General features: G+C 49.2%; 7 protein-coding genes across 7 annotated transcripts; 3 read left to right on the forward strand and 4 right to left on the reverse strand.

Annotated features, from left to right (window-relative positions):
- Positions 1-3,207: 3,207 nt before the first annotated feature.
- On the forward strand, positions 3,208-4,587 carry F4807DRAFT_452706 (uncharacterized protein; the record flags this gene model as incomplete). The annotated part of the gene is made up of 3 exons (XM_048000364.1): positions 3,208-3,412; positions 3,487-3,958; positions 4,020-4,587. The coding sequence occupies 3 exons, from the start codon at positions 3,208-3,210 to the stop codon at positions 4,585-4,587; spliced, it is 1,245 nt and encodes a 414-aa protein (XP_047852436.1).
- Positions 4,186-7,015, reverse strand: F4807DRAFT_469103 (DEAD-domain-containing protein; the record flags this gene model as incomplete). The annotated part of the gene is made up of 3 exons (XM_048002671.1): positions 4,186-4,929; positions 5,191-6,855; positions 6,901-7,015. The coding sequence occupies 3 exons, from the start codon at positions 7,013-7,015 to the stop codon at positions 4,880-4,882; spliced, it is 1,830 nt and encodes a 609-aa protein (XP_047852437.1). The 3' UTR covers positions 4,186-4,879.
- A 1,458-nt stretch (positions 7,016-8,473) lies between these two features.
- Positions 8,474-10,516, reverse strand: F4807DRAFT_170512 (DEAD-domain-containing protein). Its single transcript, XM_047993455.1, has 2 exons — positions 10,146-10,516; positions 8,474-10,091 (listed from the first exon to the last, which is right to left on the reverse strand). Exons 1-2 carry the CDS (start codon positions 10,260-10,262, stop codon positions 8,652-8,654), a joined length of 1,557 nt encoding a protein of 518 aa, XP_047852438.1. The 5' UTR covers positions 10,263-10,516; the 3' UTR covers positions 8,474-8,651.
- Positions 10,517-11,860: 1,344 nt separating this feature from the next.
- On the forward strand, positions 11,861-13,060 carry F4807DRAFT_433734 (uncharacterized protein). The gene has a single exon (XM_047998719.1). It carries the CDS (start codon positions 12,008-12,010, stop codon positions 12,911-12,913), a length of 906 nt encoding a protein of 301 aa, XP_047852439.1. The 5' UTR covers positions 11,861-12,007; the 3' UTR covers positions 12,914-13,060.
- Positions 13,061-14,241, reverse strand: F4807DRAFT_170525 (glyoxalase-like domain-containing protein). The gene has a single exon (XM_047993457.1). It carries the CDS (start codon positions 14,120-14,122, stop codon positions 13,208-13,210), a length of 915 nt encoding a protein of 304 aa, XP_047852440.1. The 5' UTR covers positions 14,123-14,241; the 3' UTR covers positions 13,061-13,207.
- On the reverse strand, positions 14,242-16,440 carry F4807DRAFT_170524 (aspartyl/glutamyl-tRNA amidotransferase subunit B). Its single transcript, XM_047993456.1, has one exon. The coding sequence runs from the start codon at positions 16,218-16,220 to the stop codon at positions 14,361-14,363; it is 1,860 nt and encodes a 619-aa protein (XP_047852441.1). The 5' UTR covers positions 16,221-16,440; the 3' UTR covers positions 14,242-14,360.
- A 701-nt stretch (positions 16,441-17,141) lies between these two features.
- Positions 17,142-19,582, forward strand: F4807DRAFT_170533 (uncharacterized protein). Its single transcript, XM_047993458.1, has 3 exons — positions 17,142-17,234; positions 17,431-18,716; positions 18,782-19,582. The coding sequence occupies exons 2-3, from the start codon at positions 17,504-17,506 to the stop codon at positions 19,366-19,368; spliced, it is 1,800 nt and encodes a 599-aa protein (XP_047852442.1). The 5' UTR covers positions 17,142-17,234; positions 17,431-17,503; the 3' UTR covers positions 19,369-19,582.
- Positions 19,583-24,161: the final 4,579 nt, after the last annotated feature.

A 24,161-nucleotide genomic window follows, 5' to 3' on the forward strand; every position in this document is an offset into this window, starting at 1 on the left:
AATTGACTTCATAACTTTCGCCTTCACAAGCATATTCAGGGGCAGAGGGTTTATTCATCATGCCCTGCCACATGTCTGGGGCCACCTCACGGCGATGCGCTGTATTACAACTCATTCGGTATCCACTTGCCTGCCTATTGGTCGCTTCGCTGCCATAGAGGACGGATCGCGCACTGACATGGCCATATGATCTTAGAACTCAAGACGAAACCGTTTGCGGCGTTGGCGGACGTCAAACCAATAGCTGCGATAATGCATGTAGGTCTTCTGCCTGATGAACCCAAAGCCATCTTTTAGACGTTATGATGTGGCGCCCTCAGAGGAAAAGCCAGCGGTGTGATGACGGCGAGTGGATTCGACGACGATCACATGAATGGTCGGACACACAGTGCATATAATTCGACGAGGGGATCGTGGATTTTTTGACGACTTACCATTGGCTAATGATCCAAGTCTGGGTATAAAATGTCTATAATTAGTAGCTACAAAGCATAGAAAGCATAGAATCTGTATAACTTTCTGTATAAGGCTGTATAAGTAAAGGGACAAGCATCTGAGACAGCCCTGAAATATACACATACATAAAGAGAAAAAAACTGATTCGGGTGGTTCTCTCGTGCCTGTAACCGCGCAGGCCGCGTACAGGAACGGGTGGATTTCAGGGACCTCGTCCAGCGAATCGGAGTATTTCCTCTACTATGACTCCTCCAGCCTGATATACGGACGTAGTATGGGTCCCTGAGCCTGATCTCACCCAATCTGAGCGGTGAGATCGGGGGATTTAGACACCAGGGGGCGCGGATTGAATTCGATGCCCGATAAATTCCTGCAAAACTACGAAAAAAATAATCCGAATAGAGCATGTCGTACGACGCTCAAAGCTATCTATAGGAGATATGAGAGACTAGCTGACTCCTCTGTGGATTATACAGCCCCATCGCCAACCACGGCGTCAAGGTTTCCCTCGGCTTAGTAACGATCTCCTTAGTCGAAGATTCACATGCCTTCCCCATGGTTCTCAAAGGATGCATTGTTAGGGTCCTATCCACCCTGCCATTGATATGTACGATGTGAACTATTCCTTCTTCAAGATCCCCTTTGGCCCATTCTCTCGATCTCCACCACAAGACTTTGGTATCCATCATCCTTCTTACGAAAAAACATCGTTATCAACGTCTCCCAGCCAAACATCGACTTCTCCAACCCCCGTCCAGAATCCACTCAAGAACTTGCCTCCCTCCTCCCCATTACGCTCGTCATAACCAACATATGTATCACAATGGTACTGTAGGCTCCAATTCCTTCCCCCTCTAGTCCTTTCTAGCCCATTAACGGCTTTGCGCGCGCATCCCTCGGTTTCTACCCCTCCTAGAGGGGACCGAAGAGGCCTGGATCAGAAGTCGTCCTGACCGCGTTGTCGTGCTGCAGCCGGGCGTCGGCACCGTGACCGAAAAACGCGGTACGCACGCGTTATCGGGCTAGAGGAAGAGTCATACCGTGGATGATGTGTACGCCGCAAAACCCGGCGAGGCTGGCCGTACACCGTACACCGGACACGAGGTGGCGGGTTTTTCTAAACCGGGGGTTTGGTCCTTTGCAAGGCCTTGGTTTCGTTTGTTCACCGCCTCGAGCCGTGGTGCCGAGGTTGGGCAAGATGGCTTTTTCAGCCACGCGTCTAGCGTGTGCGCTATTAGATAAGTAGGAAATTTCTGCCCAGGTGCTCGCCACCATCACTAGGTACTCTGGAGCTGCGGCCGTCGGTGTATCGACGATTTCTTAGTTTCGGCTACGCACGCTGTCGGCATATCTACAGCCGGCGGTGCGGTTGTTCCACAGTACGGCTTCGGAAACCACACGGGTGCATGTGGTTGCCGTGGTAACGTTCGCGCTCATATAAAAGTGCTAAATCTTGAGTCGCTTGCCACTGGCTAAACGGATTGGACGATTAGATACGATCAGACCTATAGGTCACCCATGAAGTTCATGAAGCATCATCCACTAAGGAGTAGTCTCCCCGCGGTGTGTGTAGGTACCTAGCTGAGGGCCAGAATTGTGCCGACACTATAGGTGATCCTAGCCTCCAAACCCATTTAAGTGCATGCGGTTTCATGATTATCTGTCTGACAATTCAAAATCTGCTTCGGGTGAGACCTACAGAATTGACCATGACAAGACCTGTCTATGGCGCTTGGCAGTTAATGCATACCTATGAAGTTCGGTTTGAACCTGGTAAGTTTATGAAAAGGGGTAACATCTGTCCATCAACTCGAAAAAAAAAATCCTTAGGAAAATATGATCTTATCGCCCTCTTCCCCCCTCATGCTTTCGTCAGACAAAATAGCAGTCACAGCTGAACAGGCTCGTATAGTGTCTATACACAGTGCAATATCTATACGGCACTGTCGAATCCAGTCACTGTTATCACCAACAATATATCCTGGCAGGTTGGTGATTCCTACAAATCGAAATTAGCAGCAATATTTCTGCCTATATGCGGAAGAGTGAAATACGGTTACACTCAACGATATATCAATGTGATGTAGGTATCAATGCAACCAGCAAAAAGCTTGATTATGTCTTCGTATGGCACAGCATGGCTTCACAAGGGCGCCCCCAGACCACCCGAAGACAACGCCACGGCGTTCATTTAGGGCAATAATCAGCCAGCCTCACGCGCGTGAGAAATTATCGCCATCATACGGGTCAGCCTAACCAGGACGGCCAATACAAGTTTATCCAACTTTCTCCGTCCCGTTCAAGAGGCATTACTTATCCCAATTGCTCGAGATGAATATCGAACTCGACGGATCATCCTACAAGTATAGATTAGCTCTTTTCAGCTTGAGATTAACCATGCAGAATGAGGCTACGGAAAGACGACCTCGAAGTACAGTCCCCCAGATTGGATGATTCGTGCATATTTGGGTATCACAGCAGCGCTGAACCATCATGGGTAGGTAGAATCTATTGCCTGTGCAACTCCAACATTGGGGGCTGGTCGCTCCTGGGATGCGACCGTATAATATCAGCGCTTTCTTATACCCGCGTCTTTGCTGTTCATTTCTTTCTCTCTTTTGAGGTTTTATTTCTACTCTTCCGAAGCTCAATTCCGTAAATTTATCACTCAGATCATGGAACAAGGGCGAACATCGGAGGCCCGGTGAGGAATAAAGACATTATTCCGCAGGAAGTCAAAACTCAGCGGCTATGGCTTCCGTCCCGGCCTCATCCGGTGGTGGGTCGGCAACTACCATCACGGCAATATGCGCAGTGGCCATCGTCCTTGCCATCATCTTCGTCGGGCTCCGGTTCTACATCCGCGTATTCACCCGCGCAGGATTGGGATACGACGATTGGCTAATTTTACTGGGCGTCGTTACGGCACTGATTACTATGGTGTTACTTCTAGTGGGTACGTTGATCGATTTATTCTTCGTAGGTCGTCGTGCGCGCAGTCTGTACCTGTGCTTAGTAACGTTTTTGTAGGTAATACGATCGATCCGGATGGGCAGCAGGTCACGGAAAATACGGACCCGAATTTTCATTACACTCACGCCGACACGCTCTATGTCACATACGTATTCTCCGCCACTGTCCTGTATTTCACTACGGTCAGCACAACCAAGCTAGGGATTTTGGCCATGTACTACCGCATTTTTGCCCGAAATAACGCTTTCCGGTACCAGTTGTTTGTCTCCGGAGGACTGGTGGCATGCTGGTGGGTAATTTGCACCATCCTGGCGATAACGGAGTGCCTTCCGATAGAGAAAAATGTACAAGCCCCCCTCAATAACCCGGAGTATTGTCGCAACTTTAACGTCTTCTGGATGGCGACTGGGGTATGTGAGATCTTCATCGATACCCTTATCCTGACCTTGCCGGTGGGAGCAGTGTTGAGGATGAGTCTGTCGTTAAGACAGAAGTTTGCCGTCTCGGGGATTTTTATGCTAGGCTCATTGTAAGTGTTACTAGAGTATATACCCTTACCAGATATAATTAATACGTTAACGGCCTCCTAGTGTTATAATAACCGGAATTGTCAAGGTTGTCTTGGGATATGACCCTCCTAAGCGTTCGCCATCCTTCTCCCAGGCGGAAATATGGTCAGCTATACATACGTGTATGGCTACTATTTGCGCTTGTCTCCCTATATCCAGGCCCCTTATCCGCCGTGTTGCCAAGTCATCTTTTGTTACCAAGACCTCAACCATTCTATCTGTTCGACGACAGACCGATAGCCACCTATCCGAGCGTCGGTACATGATCGAAAACAGTAGAAACCATGATGGCAATGAGCACGGAGGCAATTTTGCCATGGAACCTTTGCGTGGTTTGCCTTCCGGGGAAATAGTTATTCTCCAGGGTCCTTTGCAGCAGCCAAGTGCAGCGCATCTGGGCTCGCTTTCCGACCAATTTGATGACTTGCTGGTACCTCAGGAAACCCCACAGGGTGGTCGACTGTCGCGTCTTCAGAGACGGTCTCCAGCAGAAATGGCGGAATCATCCATGACCGTACAGTTGGCAAGCTATCTTGAATACGGCACGGATAGCAGCGAGACGGTTCATTCGTATAGCGGCCGAGCCTAAGTTGAGTGCGCGTCAGTGTGTATAATGATACATAAAATCTTGAACTTGGCGTGTCTACCACGTGTGCATAGATTAGAGTGTGAACCATCAGCTCTTTAAACGCGTCACCAAAAATCCCACAGAAATCTCATCAAAGACAATTGGTTCGTTGCGGTCTATGTTTATCTCTATTAAATATCAATTGCCTTCTAATAACTTTTAAGGCTGAGAGGGGAGCTGCTTCGCAGACAGGGAGTCAAATATGTCTTCCCGCCTCGAAGCAAAGACCGTTCACGAAACGATGCCGAGATGACTAGCGTATTCTCAAGCATGCTTTGTGCCAATCTTCTACAGAAGCTGAAGCTGTTATAGAATCAGTGCCCAGTTCTGTAAAATATCTTATGGCTAGGTACTTGGTTGCAGAACTTACCAGCCCCTAACATGACTGTAACGTCGTGCTAATCGTTGGTCTAGGGCTCCAATTATGGAAGTCTGCATTTCCAAGAATATTTAACCCACTGGCAACATTGGGATTCCTTTCAGCCTTCTATCGAGGGTGTACTTTCCCTCTACCCATCCAGAATTCAGTTCGAGGCCGTTTCGATTCTTGCGCATCCCCGTTACTCCCGCCGCCAGCCGTTTCTCTTTTTGGAGGCCTTGGGTCATTCGGGCGGATATTAAGCCCGGCGACGCCCTTCAATCCCATCTTTCCGACTGTGCTCTTCTGTAGCGACGGTACTTCGGGTGTGCCCATGCCATCTTGGGCAAATTTGTTAGCTTCTCGCACTAGTCGATTTGAGTCCCAGCCCAGCGGTTTGACGAAACTTTTGTAGAAGCCTAGCCACGCCTGATATACCTTTTCGTGGAAATCTGCGTCTAACTCCTTGGCTATCCCTAGAAATTCCTGGCGGGCGCTGACATCTGGTTTTGCTTCCTCGAACTTGATGTTTTTCAATATCCGTCGCGGAAAGAAAAGCTCGTGCGAGGTGACAATGAAAGTGCCTCGTCCCTCGGCACCCGCACGGGCGGTTCGCCCAAGCCGGTGGACATATGATTCTTTATCTGAGGGGATGCCGACTTGGAAGACGTTGGTGACTGATGGAAAGTCCATGCCTCGGGCGATGACGTCGGTGGCAATGAGAATTTGGCTTTTCGCCTTGCGGAACTGTTCTGTTACATTGGTTCGTTTGGATTGCGACATTCGAGAATGGATGGTGACAACACTAGGTAAGCCAGGACATTTCTCAAGTACTTCTACGTAGAAATCGGCCAGGCGTGCCGTTGGCGCGAATACTATGGCTTTGAATGTATCGTGGCCGACAATTTCGCGCTCTTGACGTAATGCACCGAGGAGAACAGGCCCTAAATCGGAAAAGGTGTTGGCTACGATAAGCTGCTGGGGAACACGCTCGTGCGTGTTTAACTCGCCTTCAGCGATAGTAGAGATAGTCTTGTAGTCCTGAGATAAGGCTAATTGGGCAACCTTTTTGACGTGTTCGGGAACTGTAGCGGAGAAGAGCATGCCTTGTCTCTTCCTGGCGGTCCTGGGAGGGAGGCATTGGATGATCTTCTTGATGGGGTCGATAAAGCCCATGTCTAGAAGTCTATCGGCTTCATCTAAGACCAAGGTGTCAACGCTCTGTAGCCTGTTTTTGACCGAACTGTCTTCTGTCGTTAAATGATCATGGAGTCGACCAGGAGTGGCAATCAAAATATCACAGCCTCGTGAAATTTTTTTCTCCTCTGCGTCTTTGTTCGTGCCGCCGATCGCGATGCATACATTGAAATGTTTCAGGCGTTGTAATAAGGCGCGTGCCTCCTTGGCGATTTGCATTGCTAGCTCTCTAGTAGGTGAAATGACGAGAAGAGAGACTTGGCCATTTAGACGCGCCTCTCTATGGATCATCTTTTGGAGGGCGGGCAATAAGAACGCGATAGTCTTTCCAGTTCCAGTTTTAGCTTGCGCCAACATATCGCACTGGTCTTTTAGTAGAGGATAGATGGTGGCTGCTTGCACTGGCGTCATGTGTTCGAACTTCAGATCTTGCGAGATTGTCGCTAGCAAGACAGGATCAATGAGGCCATCCTTTGCTAGGTCGGCAAACAATGGTGTATCCGCAGGCGTGGGAATGCTTGGGAGGCTTTCTACCAAATCTCCATCTGATGTAGGAACATCTTCCTCTGCATTTGGCTCTGTCTCGACCTGTGCCTCTGCGCTTGAAGCAGCGTTACGCATTGCGTTCAAGGTTGAAAAGGCGCGGGCTTGCGGTTGGCGGTCCTTGTTTTTGCCTTTATTCTGATGAGGGCTTCTCAAGGCTAATGATTGTAAACCACCTGCATTATCAATAGATTCAGATGGCTGAAATTCTTGACCATATGGTTGCTGATGTCTTCTACCTCTGCCAGGTCTGCGGCGAGGCCTAGATGAAGTTGTATTGGGTTCTTGCATGGTGAGAATGGATGAAGTAGAGAGAAGTCTAGTTGAAAGAATAAGGGAGCGAGGAAGTTGGCTTTTTATGTTTATTATTCTCAACATTGTGTGTCGAATATTGTACAAGTTAGGAATTTTAATAAAGTGTCGGACCCTGAACTTTGTTATGAACCATTATGCACCTTCCTTCCATTACTAGGTAGGTAGAGATTTCTTTTGTCGCTAGGCGCTTTCCTTGCGACCATACACAGTACGAATAAAGTAACTAGAATAGGCCTAGTACGAGATCGTAGCCGAGATGTTTCTCCCTTTCCGAGCAAGCGAATAGATATGATTGGTCCGTGCACATCAATTCTTACCAACACTTCAACATCATCAAATCGGCCTAATTGAATCTTTGGATAGATACATCTATGCATGGCGGACATCATAGTCACACAATGCCATCAAATTACCAACTCAAACTAGATCGCAAGCAGTCACAATCAAAAGCATTATAGCAAACCACAGATGAAAGGAAAAAATAGTGACTTCGTCAGCCACCGTGTATTGCTCAGTAAACTATCTAACCCACAAGTCTCCTATGCCCATTCAGGGGCATATGACCAGTTCGAAAGTCTTCCAGTTTATCCAGCGTTCCCTCTCAATTTTTTTTCTATTTTTTGTCGTTTTTTTCCTCCACTGAACCTGCTACCACGCCGAATGTTACATTAAGAGGCGTTGTCAGAGGGGAATCCCAGGTTCTAAAAATGTTGGTCTGTTTCGTTGCATGACTTGGGTGTGATCTGGCGATTGGAATTGTTTCGAAGAGTCTTTGTAGAAGTAGTCCGTGGTGCGTTTGCGTTGATGACTTGGCTGCAACACTTCATATTCACGTGGACGAGATGATTGTCGGTGAGCGGGACTACTTCCCAGCATGCAGGTTATTCGTAACCAGATATCAGATTGCTCATCCGATGATGGCAATTTCTTAGGATCAAAGATTTTGTTGCGGGTGAAATTGGAGATACTACATGCCGTAGTATCAATGCTCCTGCAGTCGGATCGATGCAGTGCAAATAACAATTGTATAGGTTGAATAGCCCGAGTGACAGTATTACCTTGTCTGAATGTTTGCTGTCCACGGGCAAGGTCTTTGGTGAAAGTGCTCGTTGAATTTGTTTCGGGGATGGATATGGAATTCAACCAAAGAAAGTTCGTAGGGAAGAGGGGCGAGTTGGTCGGACAAAATGCTGGGAATGAGGCGACGGCGTACAACGAGTCGTCGATATGGTAAGGTTCCCCTCTCTTCGTAGTCATTCCTCGTCATCGAGTACACACCATCCATGCTTCCTGAAAGTTTGTCTGATGCCAACCACCTCGCATAGGTGGATAGAAAAACGCCCAACGCCGTATTTTGCCCCCTTCCTCGATTTCGTCCAAACGTAAAATATCCCGGTCTCATGTGATTGAATGCACAAAGAATCGCCTTCATGAGATCGAGAAACGATTTGGAAATCAAGGAACCAACGCAGAAGTCGTAAAGGGTATGTTACAAATCACAAGAAGAATCCAGAAGAAATATGTACAGTGGAAATGGGACGAAGCCCACGAGACCCCTGTTGATGCCAGAGTTCCGGCACGAGGTCTGAATGCGTCCGCATATATTCCGGACTTACTGGGGCGGCTGACCCTGGCCTCGGCCGCCACCACGATAGTTGTTGTAACCGCGGCCTCGACCTCGGTTGCCGCCGCGGTTACCCCCACGGCCCACTCCACGGTTGGACTGGCCATACTGGGGAGGTTGCGAGTCATTAAAGTGCCCACCGCGGTTGCCTTGATTACCCTGTCCTCTCCCCTGAGACGACGAGGCATTGTTCGATTGCTCGATGGCCTGTGACTGAGAGCTCGAGTTCAACGACCTAGCAGCGTACGTATTGACCGGTCGGGGGATACTCTCTGGGTTGTCGTAAACGTACAGGCTCTTGTCGATGGTAGCAGGAATCGGCTGGATCTCGGTGCCTAGATCCTTCTCAATGTTATACAAGTTGAATCGGTCATCCCAGTTGATCAGGTTAATAGCTAGACCAAGATGGCCGTATCGTCCGGAGCGACCAATACGATGCAGATAGGTTTCCGCATTCTTCGGAAAGTCGAAGTTGATGACAACGTTCACGGCCTGAATATCGATACCACGAGTCAAGAGATCAGAACAGACAAGATTACGGCAGACGCCGTTGCGGAAATCGTGAAAAACCCGGTTACGGGCGTGCTGTGCCATCCTGGCATGGCTGTAGAAACATGAATAGCCAAGCTCTGTTATCTTCTTAGCTAACAACTCCACACGATTGGTCGAGTTGCAGAAGATAATGGACTGGTTGATCTGCAACTTAGAAAAGAGCGTGTTCAAGCAGTGGACCTTCTGCTTCTCTTCGACAAAGGCATAGTACTGAGTGATACCACGCAGCGTTAATTCGTCCATGAGGTTGATCTCATAAGGTCTTTCCATGTTCTTATCCGAGAAATCCTTGACGGACAATGGGAACGTCGCCGAGAAAAGCATGATCTGGCGATCCTTAGGGTGGAACTGGAGTAGTTGTTCGATGACCGGGGTGAACTCGATAGAGAGTAACTTATCGGCTTCATCCATGATGAACATGGGACATTCGCTGAGATCGGCGACGTTCTTACCAGCTAGATCGAGGATACGACCGGGAGTGCCCACTACTATGTGGACAGGGTCCTGAAGACGGACAATATCATCACGAAGAGTAGTACCTCCGGTCGTGACCATGACGTTGACTCCGAGGTGTTTGCCGAGAGTTTTGCAGACCTGGGATGTTTGCATAGCCAATTCTCTTGTTGGAACCAATATTAAACATTGAATCTTGTTGACCTTGGGATTAATTCGTTCTAGAGCAGGTACGACAAAAGCCGCTGTCTTGCCAGTACCATTCTTCGCTCGGGCTAGGATGTCTCGTCCGGTCAGGCCTACCGGTATCGACTCTTCTTGGATTGGGGACGGTTTCTCAAAGCCAGCTTCGAAGATACCCATTAATAGGTCTCGCTTAAGATTGAAGTCCTCCCATTCCAAGCCCTTGGTGTTTGTCACGTCCTAGATAAGAGATTAGCTTGTGTCTATGTGCTCACAAATCATCCAAGTACAAACCTCTGTTTGTTGTCTGCTGTCACGGGTAGGGATATTCAAGCTCTTCTTCCAATCATCGTTCTGAGTAACATCGTTGAGGGTTGAGGCCCTTAACTTGGCTGCTAAAGAGTCCGTCATTATATCTGTGGAGTCCGCGTTGGTGGTGCGGAATCGTCTTAGATTGAGGTTCGTCTGTGTTTAAGGTGTCACGGTCTAATAATCAACTTCCTGCGCGGACCATGTACCACTGCAAGGTGACACGCAAGGGAAGAATATGATTGTGTGAAGAGACACTGGATGATGTGGTAGAGTGCGAGAGGCTCTAACGGGAACGAACTATCGTGCGTGTGGTGTTGTAAATATCGTGTTAAAGGAGGTTCCAAGGGTAGGTGTGACAGCTGTTTATCGGACGGAAAGGTGATTTGTGCGTGGATTCGTGAAATAGGTCGTGAATTAATCGAAAGTGGATTGGTCCTTTAAAAGTCAGCGGAGCTGTGGGTATTTTCAAGGTCTCGATGACGCTAAGGTACGCAGTATCATCAGCTTCGTACTCAATGGAACAGAACTCAATGAAATGAAACTCGAGCAAAATTGTAAGCGTAAATGCATGGATTCCTCATAGTTGTAAATACCGTTGGCTATAAGATTATCAAGCACCAAGGGAAGGTCTCTAGATAACCTTATATTTAGGCAAACGGTATTGACCATGTGTATGTAGAGGGGGCCGAGCTGGTATTAACTATTCAATACACAAACACAGAAACATACCTTTGCGAAATCCCAATTTCCGTAGCTCGCGAGCCTTACTCGGTCGAATGAAGGATGTGAGAGCGATTCCTGAAACACGTAATGTGCACAAGGTGAAGCTACGATTGTTTGCTTTTGGATAGACCACTAGGAGTAGCGAAAAAGATGGTATATCAAGCGGCGAAAGGATTGTTCAGTAGTCGAGGGTCGAGGGTCGAGGGTCGAGGATCGCGGATCAAGGTCGTTAGTTTCAACGGTGAAATTTATTCTCGATTTGTATTCGCGAAGGAGTTTGCGGGTTAAATCAAAATCTTTGCAGGCTCGAGAAGACAAGTTCAGATGAAAGTCGTTGCTTGCTGTTATTTGTTTTAAAGTGAGTAGTAAGGCTGCAAAGCACCTAAGATGTTTTGTGTGTAATTGTGTAATTGTTGTGGAGCGGGAGAGAGGTAGGGTTAAGTTCAGAGAAGAAGCATCTCGTGGAAGTGGGTGGTGCGCGAGGAGTTTTGGGATTCGGGAGGAAGTTGTTTTAATCTGATCGTGCTGATGGATGGATCCGATGTGTACATAGTATCCACTACAAATTGTTTTCAATGGGGTTGATGCAGGGAAGAGGTACACTATGCATTGACATTTTCATAAGCCACAGGGTCACCTGGGCACATAACGGCCGGACCGGCTTTGACCCGACAGTTAGCAGGGACCTGACGGATGACCCCGCAACGTTGAGGCTGAAGGGGACAGGGAGCTGCGACTGTAAGGTGCGATAAGGGATCTTATCTGCGCAAGAAGGTACTTATAGCCAAGTACCTAATGGTATGACCGCATGACTGCAGTAGCTCTGAGTTAGCGCTAACCTTATAGCGGATAAAATACCTACAGCTGCTTCAGTATGCTGCCGATACGTACCAAATCGGTACATCGGTCTGCCGGTCTGCGCGGGTTTGAGCTATTTCAAACGTACAACGCCGGAATGCTATTGATCTATTAACTCTCTCTTATCCATCCAGGTCCCGAGAAGCAAACCATCACGCTTTCAGTTTTTCTTTATTAAGAACCTCGAATTCCACCGACTATCGTCCTCAACCATGAACCCTTCGCTGAGGGGATTCATGAGCAATGTCCTACATCAGTAGACTATGATTTTCAGGAAGTCAACTATCGCGCTTTGCTCCAGCTCTACTCTCCCCTCCTTCCTTTCGCCGCCGCACCTTTTCAATGGCCATTGCATAACGTCATCATGTAATTCGACCACACAACGGCCTCAATGGCCTCAAAATCGAGACCATGGACATATGACCCCACGAAAACGATGCTACGCCACTGTTTCCGAGGAACCCAAGAAGCCGCATAACTCTTCTCATGAGTACCATGCTTGGCCCTCATCGTCGCATCCAACACCCTACGAGATATTTGACCAACATAGAACTGCGCCTTATAGCAAGTCTAAATTCTATGAATTAGTCAAGCTCTATCATCCAGATAGACACCATCATACATACCACCACTCTCTGTCACATACGACTAGGCTGGAGCGCTATCGGCTGATTGTCGCGGCGAACCAAATCCTCAGCGACCCAACCAAGCGTCGCGCATATGATCTATATGGCTCGGGATGGGGCGGAGTACAGAGTATGGAGAACCTCTACCGCGCCGCTGACAAGTCATGGCGGGATATGCCTGGGAACGCCAGCATGAACGCAACGTGGGAAGACTGGGAGCGATGGTACCAGGAAAGGGACGGGAAAAAGGAAGAGCAGCAGCCGGTGTACATGTCTAATTCGCTCTTTGCCAGCGTGTTGTGCATGTTCGTTATTGTCGGCAGTGTTGGCCAGGCACGACGGGCAAGCTCGAATTCCATGAATCTTGTGGAGATGAAGGATGAGCAGCATGCAGCTATTCGTCGCGATATGAGAAAGCGACAGCTCGATCAAACACGCCTCAGTAGACAGGAGAGAATCGATAACTTTCTGAGACAAAGGGAAGGATGGGAACTAGCTTCATCGCCAGACACTCGCAAACCAGTTGCATCTGAGGGAAAATAACAACTCGGCAACTAGAAACCCCCTAAAAGTTCTACCCTGATGATGCTGATGTACTTACTTGTTTGCGCTATACAAGATATGATACTCGTACAACAGGTTGTATAACCCGAAATAATCATATACTACGGTCTTATATAATATACAACATGTCTTTTATAAGTATACACCTAGAATGACCAAGGACAGAGGATGCAAGCGCGATTGATCTCAACAGCTAAGTCTAGGAACACATCTGCCACTTTACACGCTAATAAGCAATGTGTCGTAAATGAGATTAATAGCACGACCTGGACATCACTTGCTCCCAGATGTTGCAACAAGGTGGAACGTAAGCGTATGCTCCTCATCAATCTTCCCACCAACCGACTTCCCAGCCCAACTATCATCATCCGTGAAAAAGGAGATATCAATCCTCGCCGGGCCGTCCGATGCACCCAGGCTCACAGCCGCCCCAGAATGCACCTTTTCACCAGCGATACTGCTAAGCTTCCACCCACCCCCCTCCGTAGTCTGCTTCTCAAATAGTGCATCGTAGACGCCCTTGGCACTTTTCGCCGTCGTCAGCGATTCGTGGTGGACTTCGACTTTAGCCACGCCCACGGCGCCGGACGGGTGTTTCGCGTTCCCCGGAGTCTCGAACGGGACCCTCATACGGCGAGGCGTGATGTCCACGCACCAGAAAGGCACAGCGCCTAGCTCAAGCGTCTCGCCGTCCTCGCGCTTCGCAAACGCAACGCTCCACTTCAGCACCTCGCCAGCTGGCTTCGTCCTTCCTCCGCGTCTCAGGTCGCCGTACACGATCCCCGTGTTCTGCTCCCGGACCTTGCGCTGGACTTCGCGGAACAGTTTCTCCGACCTCAGCTCCCCTCCGTCTCCCGCGGCCGCTCTTTCCTTTTCCCTTTCGGCTTCGTCTTCCGCCGTCGAAGGGAGCGTGACGGCCCAGTCGATGACCGTGCCCTCTTTCTTTGAACCCCAGTGATGTGAGGCCCGGTCGGCGGGATCGATGCCAGGCACGAATGCGATGAACTCGAGGTACGCGCCGTCAGGCAGGTACACGAGGGTGTTCTCCGTGCGGCCGTCGGCGTGGCGGCCCCCAGAATGGAAGTGGAAGACGTCCGAGAACCACGATGGTGGGGCTGAGAGGAAAGAGTGGGGGACAAGGATCACGATGTGATCGACGAGCGGGGTGGTGTCTGCGGAGGATGCCATTTCGTTAACGCTGTGTAAGTTTAGATATGCTCAATTGGCGGTAGATGATTCGCAGTGGCAAGTATTTGATGCTATATTATATACAGATGTAAACGTAGCATTTATATGTCGTGCTTTATTAGGTTAAATGACGTGACTCATAGCCCGTGGGTATCGGGCTTCACTCGGAGGTAGAGATCTAGTGAGATTAAGGGTGATAAATTCGTATGTATGCACATATATAGCAGCGAAATCGAATCTAGCTTTGGTTCTTAATAGTCGGGGCTATTTCCTCTAGCACTCGCTTCATAACCTTCTCAGCTTCCTTGGGATCGATTCTCTCCTCGGCACCGAGCCTGATCATTCGACCCACCAGGAACATTAGCTTCCCTTGGGGATAGTGCTTGTAGTCTACGAACTGTTTCACAACATCTTCTTGGCCTTCGACCGCGGTACGTGCGAGTTCGATATATTCGTCTTCGTTGAGTTCCTTGAACCACAGATCCTCCTGGTTAATTACCGCGTCGATTGTAAGATAATCTTCCGGTACCCTTCGGCGGAAGACGGCCCAGAGGAGCTCCTTAGCTATTTTGGCAGTGATCTTTCGCTGATGGAGGTAGAATAAGATATCGGCAAGGTGTCTGGTAGGCACACGGTCGCATTGGCCATCTTCTGTAAACCCTAGGTCTAGCGCGTCGTCGTCAATGCGTGCTGAAGTTAGACGATCTAACTCGTGTAGGGTCCAGTTTGCCGCAAGCTGGTAACCAGACAAGTATTTAGGTGAATTTGTGTCTGATCCGAATCGTTCGGCGAGAAGATGAACGACATTCCAAAAATATTCAACGCGCCTTCCTCCATCGAGTGCCACTAGGGACTGTGCATCTTTAGTCGAGAGCTCGAATCGACGAATTAGTTCTTCAACCTCGGCATCGGGGAGTTCACCCATAGATTCACGGAGATGGTTGACTAGATCGTCGCCAATAATGATAGGGGCTAAGTCAGGGTCTGGCATGTATCTGTAGTCAACCTCGCCTTCTTTGCCACGCAATCGACGAGTCTCAGTCGAACCAATCGACCATCCACGAGTCTCGCTTGCTATGATCCCACCTGATTCAAGAACAGCGATCTGTCTATCCCGTTCGGCGATAATAGCATCCTCGACGGCCTTCAAACTGCTTAAATTTTTGATCTCAGTCCGCTGGCCAAGGGAGGCAGAAGGATCATCATTTCTTCGAACAGAAACGTTGATGTCTGCGCGTAGACCACCGGCCTCCATGCCAGAAACGCAAGCATCGGCGGCGTTTAATAGAATTTGGACCTTCCTGACCAGAGCAGCAGCAGTAGCCGGATGGTGAATATCAGGTAGAGTGATAATCTCGATCAACGGGACGCCGGTACGATTAAAGTCGACCCAGTGCACGTTGCCGGGTTGTGCCATGGTCTTAGCCGTATCCTGCTCCATCTGAATTTGTTTAATTCCAACGGAAATGCCTTCACCATCCTCCGCCGCGATTCCGTCCCGAGGTTGGAGTGCGATTTTGCCATCCCGCGCAAATGGCTCGTAATACTGCGTGATCTGATATCCCGATGGCTGGTCCCAGTGGAAATAGTGCTTCCTATCGAACCTGCTTACATTTTGTATGTTACAGTCAAGAGCCAAAGCAGCTCTCAATGCTGGAATGAGAGTTTCTTTCTGAAAGACAGGTTGACTGCCCGGAATGGCCAAATCAAAATAGGCGACGTGGGAGTTTGGGGCGTCGTTGAAAGACGTCGTAGCAGGCGAAAAGAGCTTCTTTGCAGTATTTAATTGCGCGTGTATCTCAATCCCCACGGTGAGCTCCCAGCCGTCAACCACTTGGTTATTTATATTCTTTTTCTTTTTTTTGCCTGAGGCCTTGAGCTTCTTCGCCTCGTCCTTTAACTGCTTCCTCAGAGGAACATGATGTGGCATGGGTGCAGGATCGAGGTGGGAAGAAGCGGTTTCTGCGTGGGCAGCTCGGCATTGGGAAAGCTGAACTACTATAGGAATAGTCCGAGCCTGTGCTCGGAGACAACCTCTCGCAGATAATTGGCCATAGAGCAGATATCTGCTTAGGGAAGCGACTCTAGGCCGCGGCATATCGATTTCCAAGGTTGGTAGAAATGCGCATTGTAATTGTGAATTGAAAAATAAAAAGATCCAAGATTAAAGCTCAAGAAACCCAAAAGCCCCACTCTGTATCATTATCTTATCTTGTGGGCCAGTGGGTCTCGGTAACGACCAGCAAGGTGTAGGGCAGGTGCTAGTGACGTTGGACGTTAAAAAGTTGGGACCTAAGCTCCACTGAACCAGATCTACGGATAGTGGACCGGAGTAGGTACTTTCACATTTAGTGCATTCAGTGCTTCTCCTCGTCATTTATTGCATCTTACAATCTTCATCTTCAATATCTCGAAATCAGATCATGTCAACAGCAACATCCCAATATGGAAATAAACTGCAGCTAAAAAGGATAGAGTGCCAATATGTATTGAATCAAAACGAAACTAAAGAAATTAAGGGATTATTGGATACGGTTCGTCACCATCAGCACACGCGCCATGTGGCCTAGGTCACTATCGGAATCACTTCGCGTCACTCACGCAACTTCATGAGCCAACCAATCATCTACTGTGTGATATCTGGACACTTCCATGCGGCCGACTGATAATGGGGGTCTTCTCATTCATCGTTTGGGGCATGGTTTGTCGCATCTCCTGACCAACCCGAGGATTATGATGGCCAAGCATAACCCTTTTTCGAACCCCTTACCCAGCAATCCTTCCTTTAAGACTCGAGGGGCTCCCCTCCACAGCTCTTTTTCCTTATTTAATATCAATATAGACACCTTATAGGACCACATACTCTTCTTTCATTTCATGGTGTGTGTGGACTGGCGTCGCAGAATTCCATCATGTTCAACCATCGCCATCGCGCCTCGTGTACTTTCCATCTCCGCCAGCCACATGTCCTTCGAGTAATGATTTATAGCGTTTAGCAGCTTTTTCTAGCTCGGGTTTTACTTCTTAATGCATATCAATCTCGGATATCTGTCACTCTTCTGTTCGTCTATCGTCGAGCTACTACCTAGCTATTACCTAATTAGGATATAACGTATGCCCATATACCCACGTTCTTGTTCTTCATGAACGGCTACCTGCAGCCCAACATTGCGAGGTATGCGTGTTTCACGCCGTGTTCGCACATCTTCTCTTTCCTCACCGCGGGCCCAGAAAAAGTCCATCTTGTCAAGAGTAAAAAGTTTTTTCTCAAGGGCCGCGCCTTGATCTTTGCTGATGTCGTTCCAAAGACATTATCGTTCCTCTTCCGTCCCGGCTGCCATCGATCGCGGTGCCTCTCGGCACGTCGCTTCTGAGAACGCAATGGCTGACGATCAGAACCATATCCAGCGAGAACTCCCTAACTTTCAACACCCTTTAGCTGCGAGGAGGAAAAGCATACCAAGACGTAACACCGATACCAGACCCTGGGAACCCACCTTAAAATATGACCCCAATAACCCAAACAAAGCCCATAGGAGATTCTCCAGTGTTTTAAGGGCTTCCCCTGAGCCTATACCGGATCCTACCAACCTACCTACGTCACTTCCCACTTTCGGCGAAGGGATGGGCAACAGTCAACAACCGGGGCGGGGCTTTGGCGCCGAGGATCTCAACCGGCTTAATATCGCAGGAGACAATGACAACCTCTCCAACTTAAGTACCGCGTCAGTCGCATCCACAAGCCTGGCAACTGGCGGTCCAAGTTCGCATGGTTCAAACGGCTCTGGTAGAAGTGGCATTACAGAGAGGCCTTTCCAGAACGGAGACAACATAGGGAAGGCTAAGTCGAGGCGTAAGAGGTTTCCCCAAAGACAACCCAATGCCCTTAACTTTTTAGATTCCGACTCCCCTGTTTTGACAGAGGAAAGTATTCTGAGGTCAGTGGAAGAGGCAGCTCGTCGATCGCCAACCTCTCTCCAAGGCCAATCGCCATCAATCCGCAGCGCATCCACTGCGACGACCGGCTTTAGGGACGACGCTTCAGAGAACGTTGGTGAGCATGAAACCGACCGAAGCACAAGCCCCGAGCGCGGCGTCGAGGATGGTCGTCCGAATGGTGGACCTGGGATGACATCGGGTCCGAATAGGAAACGAAGCTATGGATTCCCTGACGTCCCGCGCGGGAACTTCGAACGTCCAAATACACCACCAGCTGAACGCGCTCCACGAGACCCCAATCGAGGTCGGCCACGACCTGCTCCAGCACCAGAGAGATTGCCTTTGACGGGCTATGAGCTGCTTGCCTCGAAGCTTTCTATTTCGCCAGCAAATCAATCTGGCCCGCATCTCCGACCCATATTTCGTCGGTTTGAGATGTTGAATCACAGATTGTTGCTTTATCTACAGGATGAGATTTGCGAATTAGAAGAGCAACTCCGTCGACTTGACGCGGCGGATACGCAGAATCGGCGCATACCAGGGCCGGATTCCTTCTTCCCGGCGTCACGAAGAGCAGAGTATATGGCGGGTGGTGAGCTCTATTGGCATAAGACCGATATCCTCGGAAAGATTGGATTTAAGTTGGAACAATACAGTAAGACCTCACATTCTATAAATCGCTTCTGTTGTAGTAACTCGCTCATGTGGATGACCATCTAGACCGCCTACTATCGTCGTGTAGAGAAACGCAAGGGATGCCAGTTCCGTCGTTGGAGGATATCCATGAATATCGCAGCTACCTTGCGACTCACGCTCCTATCGCCGAGATCGAGAGCCGTTTTCTTGATATATCAGATGATCTAATATGCGTTAGCGATGAGTACCAGGAGGTAGTCGAGGACGAACCAATTCCAACTCCAATCCCACATCCAGGTTTCACTATGGCAGAGCCTCGAGCCGTGTCTCCTATTAGGTCTCGACCTGTCTCACCTTATCAACAAGACAGGCCTGTCTCACCATATCGGCAAGATCGGCAAGAAGGCAGCGTCATAACCGTCGACACGGTATACGATGACAATCAAGTCATACTATTGTCTATAGCGGTCACAGTAGCTGTTATCCTTCCCATCTTGACGTTCTTAATCATTCCAGGATACCCTGGCAGGTTGACGGTGGTTATTCTAGTCGGCCTCGGTATTCTAGGAGCTCTCTTCCAAGGGCAGATAGTGGCTATTCGCACCTGGGAGCTCCTCACCTGCGTCGGTCTTTATGGCGCTGTGATGGCCGTTATCGCGGGGATTGTGTAATCGGCATGTTTATTGTGTTCAGGCGCGAACATAACTAAGACAAGTTAATGTCTAATTTTTATATCGACCTACCTACTGTCTCTACAGACATACAGGGGATTGGGATATATATCGGATTATGTCATATGTTAGGGAAATATGGGGTTAGGAGGAAACTGGCCATGTTGACAACGCTCTTTGGAACATTTACTTGTATAAGAATTTGCAGGAATGGGCTTATGTCGTCAGATGTACGATACAGAGGGTACTGGACAAGAGTCCTTGGAACAATCGCTAATACTGTAAAATACTGATGTATACTCAGTGTCTCAGAAATTTGACCGAGACAGAAAAGGATAATGAGTCATGAATTGATATGAATTTGCTAAACGTACCGAGGTATTATTAGACATCAAGATTGATGCCTAAGACTAGAAAACGATCGAGCCTATCCATCAATAGGTAGGCTTTTTTGTAACCCATTCACATCGCAATAGGTAGCGTAATTGAATTCGTACTCCGAGGATACTCTAATTGGAAAGCTTATTTCAATCCTACCAAATGCTATTAGTCCTCGAACTAAAACCCAAGCCTTACACCAGGTAATCCCCGGATCATCTTACATAAGGCTTGTGAACGGTTCTGGGGGACAAGAGGATCAAAGCTTCTATAAAGTCCAGTTTTGACCTGCTACAAATGGCGCTTGTGACGGACTGGTCATATCATCTGCACTAGGTCGCAGGTTTTCTGACTTGTGGATTCTCGTCTTTTGGTGGTTTGGCTCAATTGGCAGGTGGGACTACCAAGCATAGGGTTTAGTCCCTACGTCCTAACAGCGCCTTTGAGGTAACCGATGAATCTACCTATGCTCATCTAGCTACCAGGGCTTGATGTAGTTAGGAAGGAATATAGGTACCTAGGTAGGCACATTAGTATACTCGAGACCGATATATAGGTACCTACTGTGCATCCCGCCTTTCGGTTTCCTACGAGATTCCAATATTCATTTCCCGGTTTGCTAGTGTCCTGGGATTAGTTGTATTGCGGATTTACTAAGCAACTACTAATTGCGCAAAGTTCTAGAGGACCATTCACGTTTAGGGTATTATTATAGAGGCATTATTTGGATAACCACTTTAACTCAGCTACAACCTATATACTCACGTGATGCCCCTATTCATCCTCTAGATCACGTGACATACGGTGTATTTCATAAACATGTGGGTACACGAGTTTACGTAAATTCGATGACCTTAATTCTGATAATTATCAACTTGAACCATCACTTTCAAAGGCATCGTAAACAAATCCTCCCGGGCCGAATTTCGCTCTAATTATGCATGGCATGGTCGACATGGCGATTACCGGATATTGCTTTCGGTATACGAGCTTGTTCGAACTGTTGTCTGCATAGGTCTCGTGTCAGTTGTGTTTTATTCTGGTGTAGAAGGTTTTTTCTTCTTCTTACAGACAACTCTCCCATTCAGGGTGAAATAGTAGGTCCCGTTCTTCCCGTTCACGCCGCATCCGATCGTATCTCCCTCGGCATATGTCTGGGGGTAACAAACCGCTTCACCTTCCTCCATGATGACTCCATCCCCGTGGAACCCAACGGTGCCCTTCAACCATCCTGGCCAACTGTCTCGGAGATCGTCAAACTCACCACATAGACCGATGCCTGCAACGGTTCCGCTGTCGGGGCCTTCATTTTTCAATATCTCTATCTCGAAATACGACAGACCCATATCTCGCGGTGGGAAGGCGTGGTCTGCACGGACATTTATTGAATCGCCCGTATTTCCTGCACAGAACCGTCTATTAGCCTCCGTCTGCTTAAGAGGATTGTGGGAGACCCAAGGTTTATTCTTTGTTCTTCTTCATACCTGTGTATCTAACTTCGAGGTCGCTTATGATTTCAAATTCTGACACACGGTTACGTTGGAACCATGCTTGTGGTGACTTCAGACATGTCGGGGAAAGGGTTTTTTTCTCTGGCAGTTTGGGTACAGGATCAACCCACCACACCGTGTCTCCCCCTAGCTGGTACAGCAAGTGGTTTAGCGTCCACCGGTCATCATCTTCGCACAACGATGCCGGTTTGTAGAGCGGCTTAAGCTTTTCCCAGCCGGCCTCTGAACCTATCTCAAGGGCGGCCCGCAACGCCTTAAATCCATCACCTAGCACGGCTAGATCGGCGCCTAGTTTGCTTAGGCATAACTTGAATAATTCTTTTCTCTTTTCACTGAAAGGGTACAAGGGAATCATCTCAAATGCGGATGGGTGGCCGTCGCCTTTTCGCAAGAACGGGTCGACTTCAAACTTGAGAAGATCCGGCACAAAAGACCACAGGCCGTCCAAGAGGGCGGCCTCTAGCAGTGTGTGCCCTTCGGATGATCGACAATTCGTGACGTCGCGGTCTTTTTCTCTCTTGAGGAGGCAATTTACGCTGTTAATTTGCCCTTCATCGTACGCTTTCCATATGGCGGTTATCCGATCCTTTGTACTCCACAACGCCTCCTTGACCTCGTCTTGCCACTCTAACAGTGCGTCTAGTAGGTCCTGTCCGTTGTCTCTCGTGGCTGCGATCTCGAGATAGCTGGGGGTATCATCAAACTTATCTGTTACGCGTATTCCAGCTCGCAGCAGTTGGTCCACAATATTGCGGGCGCCCCCATTGAGGGCGATGTGTAGCGCCGTAATCCCGTCTGAGCAGCGTGAGTTTACGTCCGCCTCTTCATCTAAAAGCTCCTTCACCGACTCGCTCCGCCCCCACTGCGTGGCGCGCATTAGGGGCGTCCACTGGTCGTTGTCGGGCGCGTTGACGTTGGCACCTTTATCGAGCAGAAACCTGGTCATTTCTACGTCATCTGCGCCCGCGTGCAGCGGTGTCCAACCAAGGTTATCGGCGATGTCGATCTCGGCCTGGTTTTCTATTAGAATCTTTACGATCTCAAGGTTACTTAAGTACGCAGCCCGGAACAGAGGTGTCTTTCCGTCGTTGTCCGGCTTATTGACGTCGGCGTGGTTCTTAACTAGGGTTTTCACGACCTCAAGGTTGCCGTTGCTCGCAGCAAAGTATAGGGGCGTCCTCCCTTCGATGTCCTGCTTGTCGACCAAGTTCCTTTTATCGATGGTCTCCTTCTTGGCCGCGGCTTCGAGGAGCACTTTGACAATCCCGATATTGCCCTGGTCGGCTGCAGCATGTAGAGGTGTAGACAGGTCCCGAGCCTCTCGTGCCCAATCCGCACCTTTCTCCAGCAGCGTGGATACGACGTGGACATTATCCTCTTCGTTAGAGGCTGCGTAATGTAGGGGGGTCTGGTCCCGCTTATTAACCCTGTTTACCTCAGCACCATTCTCGAGTAGGATGGCGACAGCATCGTCATCCCCTTTCTGCGCAGCTGCGTGTAGTGCCGTTTCTCCTGAAGGGTTGGTCGTGTGTAAGGCGGCTGGGTCCCTGCCGAGCAGGAAGCGGAGAGCGTTCACATTTCGAGCCTGGGCCGCTATCACCAACGGCGGGTTGGTCTCGAAGACGTCAGTGTTCACATCCGACTTCCGCGTCCAGATTTTCTCAAATAGATCATCAGTCCCGTACTTGATGGCGTAGTGTAAGGGCGTCTCGTGGTTGTCGTTCTTAAGGTCTAGTCTTGCCCGGTCGAGTAATATGCTGATGGTATCATCGAAGCCCTGGCAGATCGCGTGGTGCAGGGGCGTCTCGCCGTCCTCATCTTGTGGGTCTACGTCTGCGCCGCTGCTCAAGAGTAGATTCACCATGGCTGGATGTTGTACCGCTAAGTGGAGAGCGGCGTACCTGTCTCGAGTGTATGAGTTGATAAACGCACCCCTGCCAATCAGGAGCTCAGCAATGCGAACATAGCCATAATGAGCAGCTATATGTAATGGGGTCCATCGGGCTTTATCAAGGTAGTTGGGATCAGCACCTTTGTTGAGTAGGGCCCTGACCACATCTGTCCAACCCCTGCGCACAATCTCAGATAGGGGACTGTAGTCGCTGCTGCATTCCATGTCTATGTCTCTGATTTGTCGGATTAGTGCTCGTACTACTTCCACATGGCCGTTCTCCGTGGCAAAGGCTATCGGTGATCTTTCCAACGCCTGTAGATCGTTCTGTGCGCCCTCGTCAATGAGATATTCCACCATTAGCGCGTGGCCAGCGCCCGATGCATGATAAAGAGCTTCCTGGCGGGCGGTAGATATGTTCTTCGAATCAATATTGGCGAGTAGCTGCCTAACAATGGCCACGTGTCCGGAGGAAGCCGCCGCGACTAGACTCTCATCGAGTCTCGTTTGAACGAGGGAGTCGCTCGAGAACGAGAGTAGGAACTTCACGATGTCTAGGTGTCCGCTCTCCGCCGCTGCCTGAAGCGGCGATTTGCCTTTCGTGGGCCAGATGTTGATCTGCGCATCCGGCTTCTTGTTTAGGGCATTGACAAGCTTCTTGGCGACGTCTAGAAGACCGAGCCCGCAGGCTATGAGAAGAGCCGACTGAGATTTCGTGTTGAGAATTGTTGGGTCTGCGCCCTGGTCAAGTAGAACGGTTACCATTTCCTCTCCGTCATGGACGGCATAGTGGAGCGCTGTCCATCCGGTCTCATCAGTAAGGTCGAGGTCTGGGTGTTCGTTGACCAGCGTACGCACGACGCGGATGAGGCCGGCCCGGGCCGCAAGGATTAGCGGCGTGCGCCCCTGATAGTCCCGAGCGTTGATATTGATACCATCCTTATCAAGTAGTAGATTAATGGTGCGGCTTTCGCCACCGATGACCGCCTGGTGTAACGACGTACGGCCTTGTT

This window comes from Annulohypoxylon truncatum, assembly GCF_022578515.1.
Source record: "Annulohypoxylon truncatum strain CBS 140777 unplaced genomic scaffold F4807scaffold_25, whole genome shotgun sequence".
Classification (NCBI taxonomy): domain Eukaryota; kingdom Fungi; phylum Ascomycota; class Sordariomycetes; order Xylariales; family Hypoxylaceae; genus Annulohypoxylon; species Annulohypoxylon truncatum.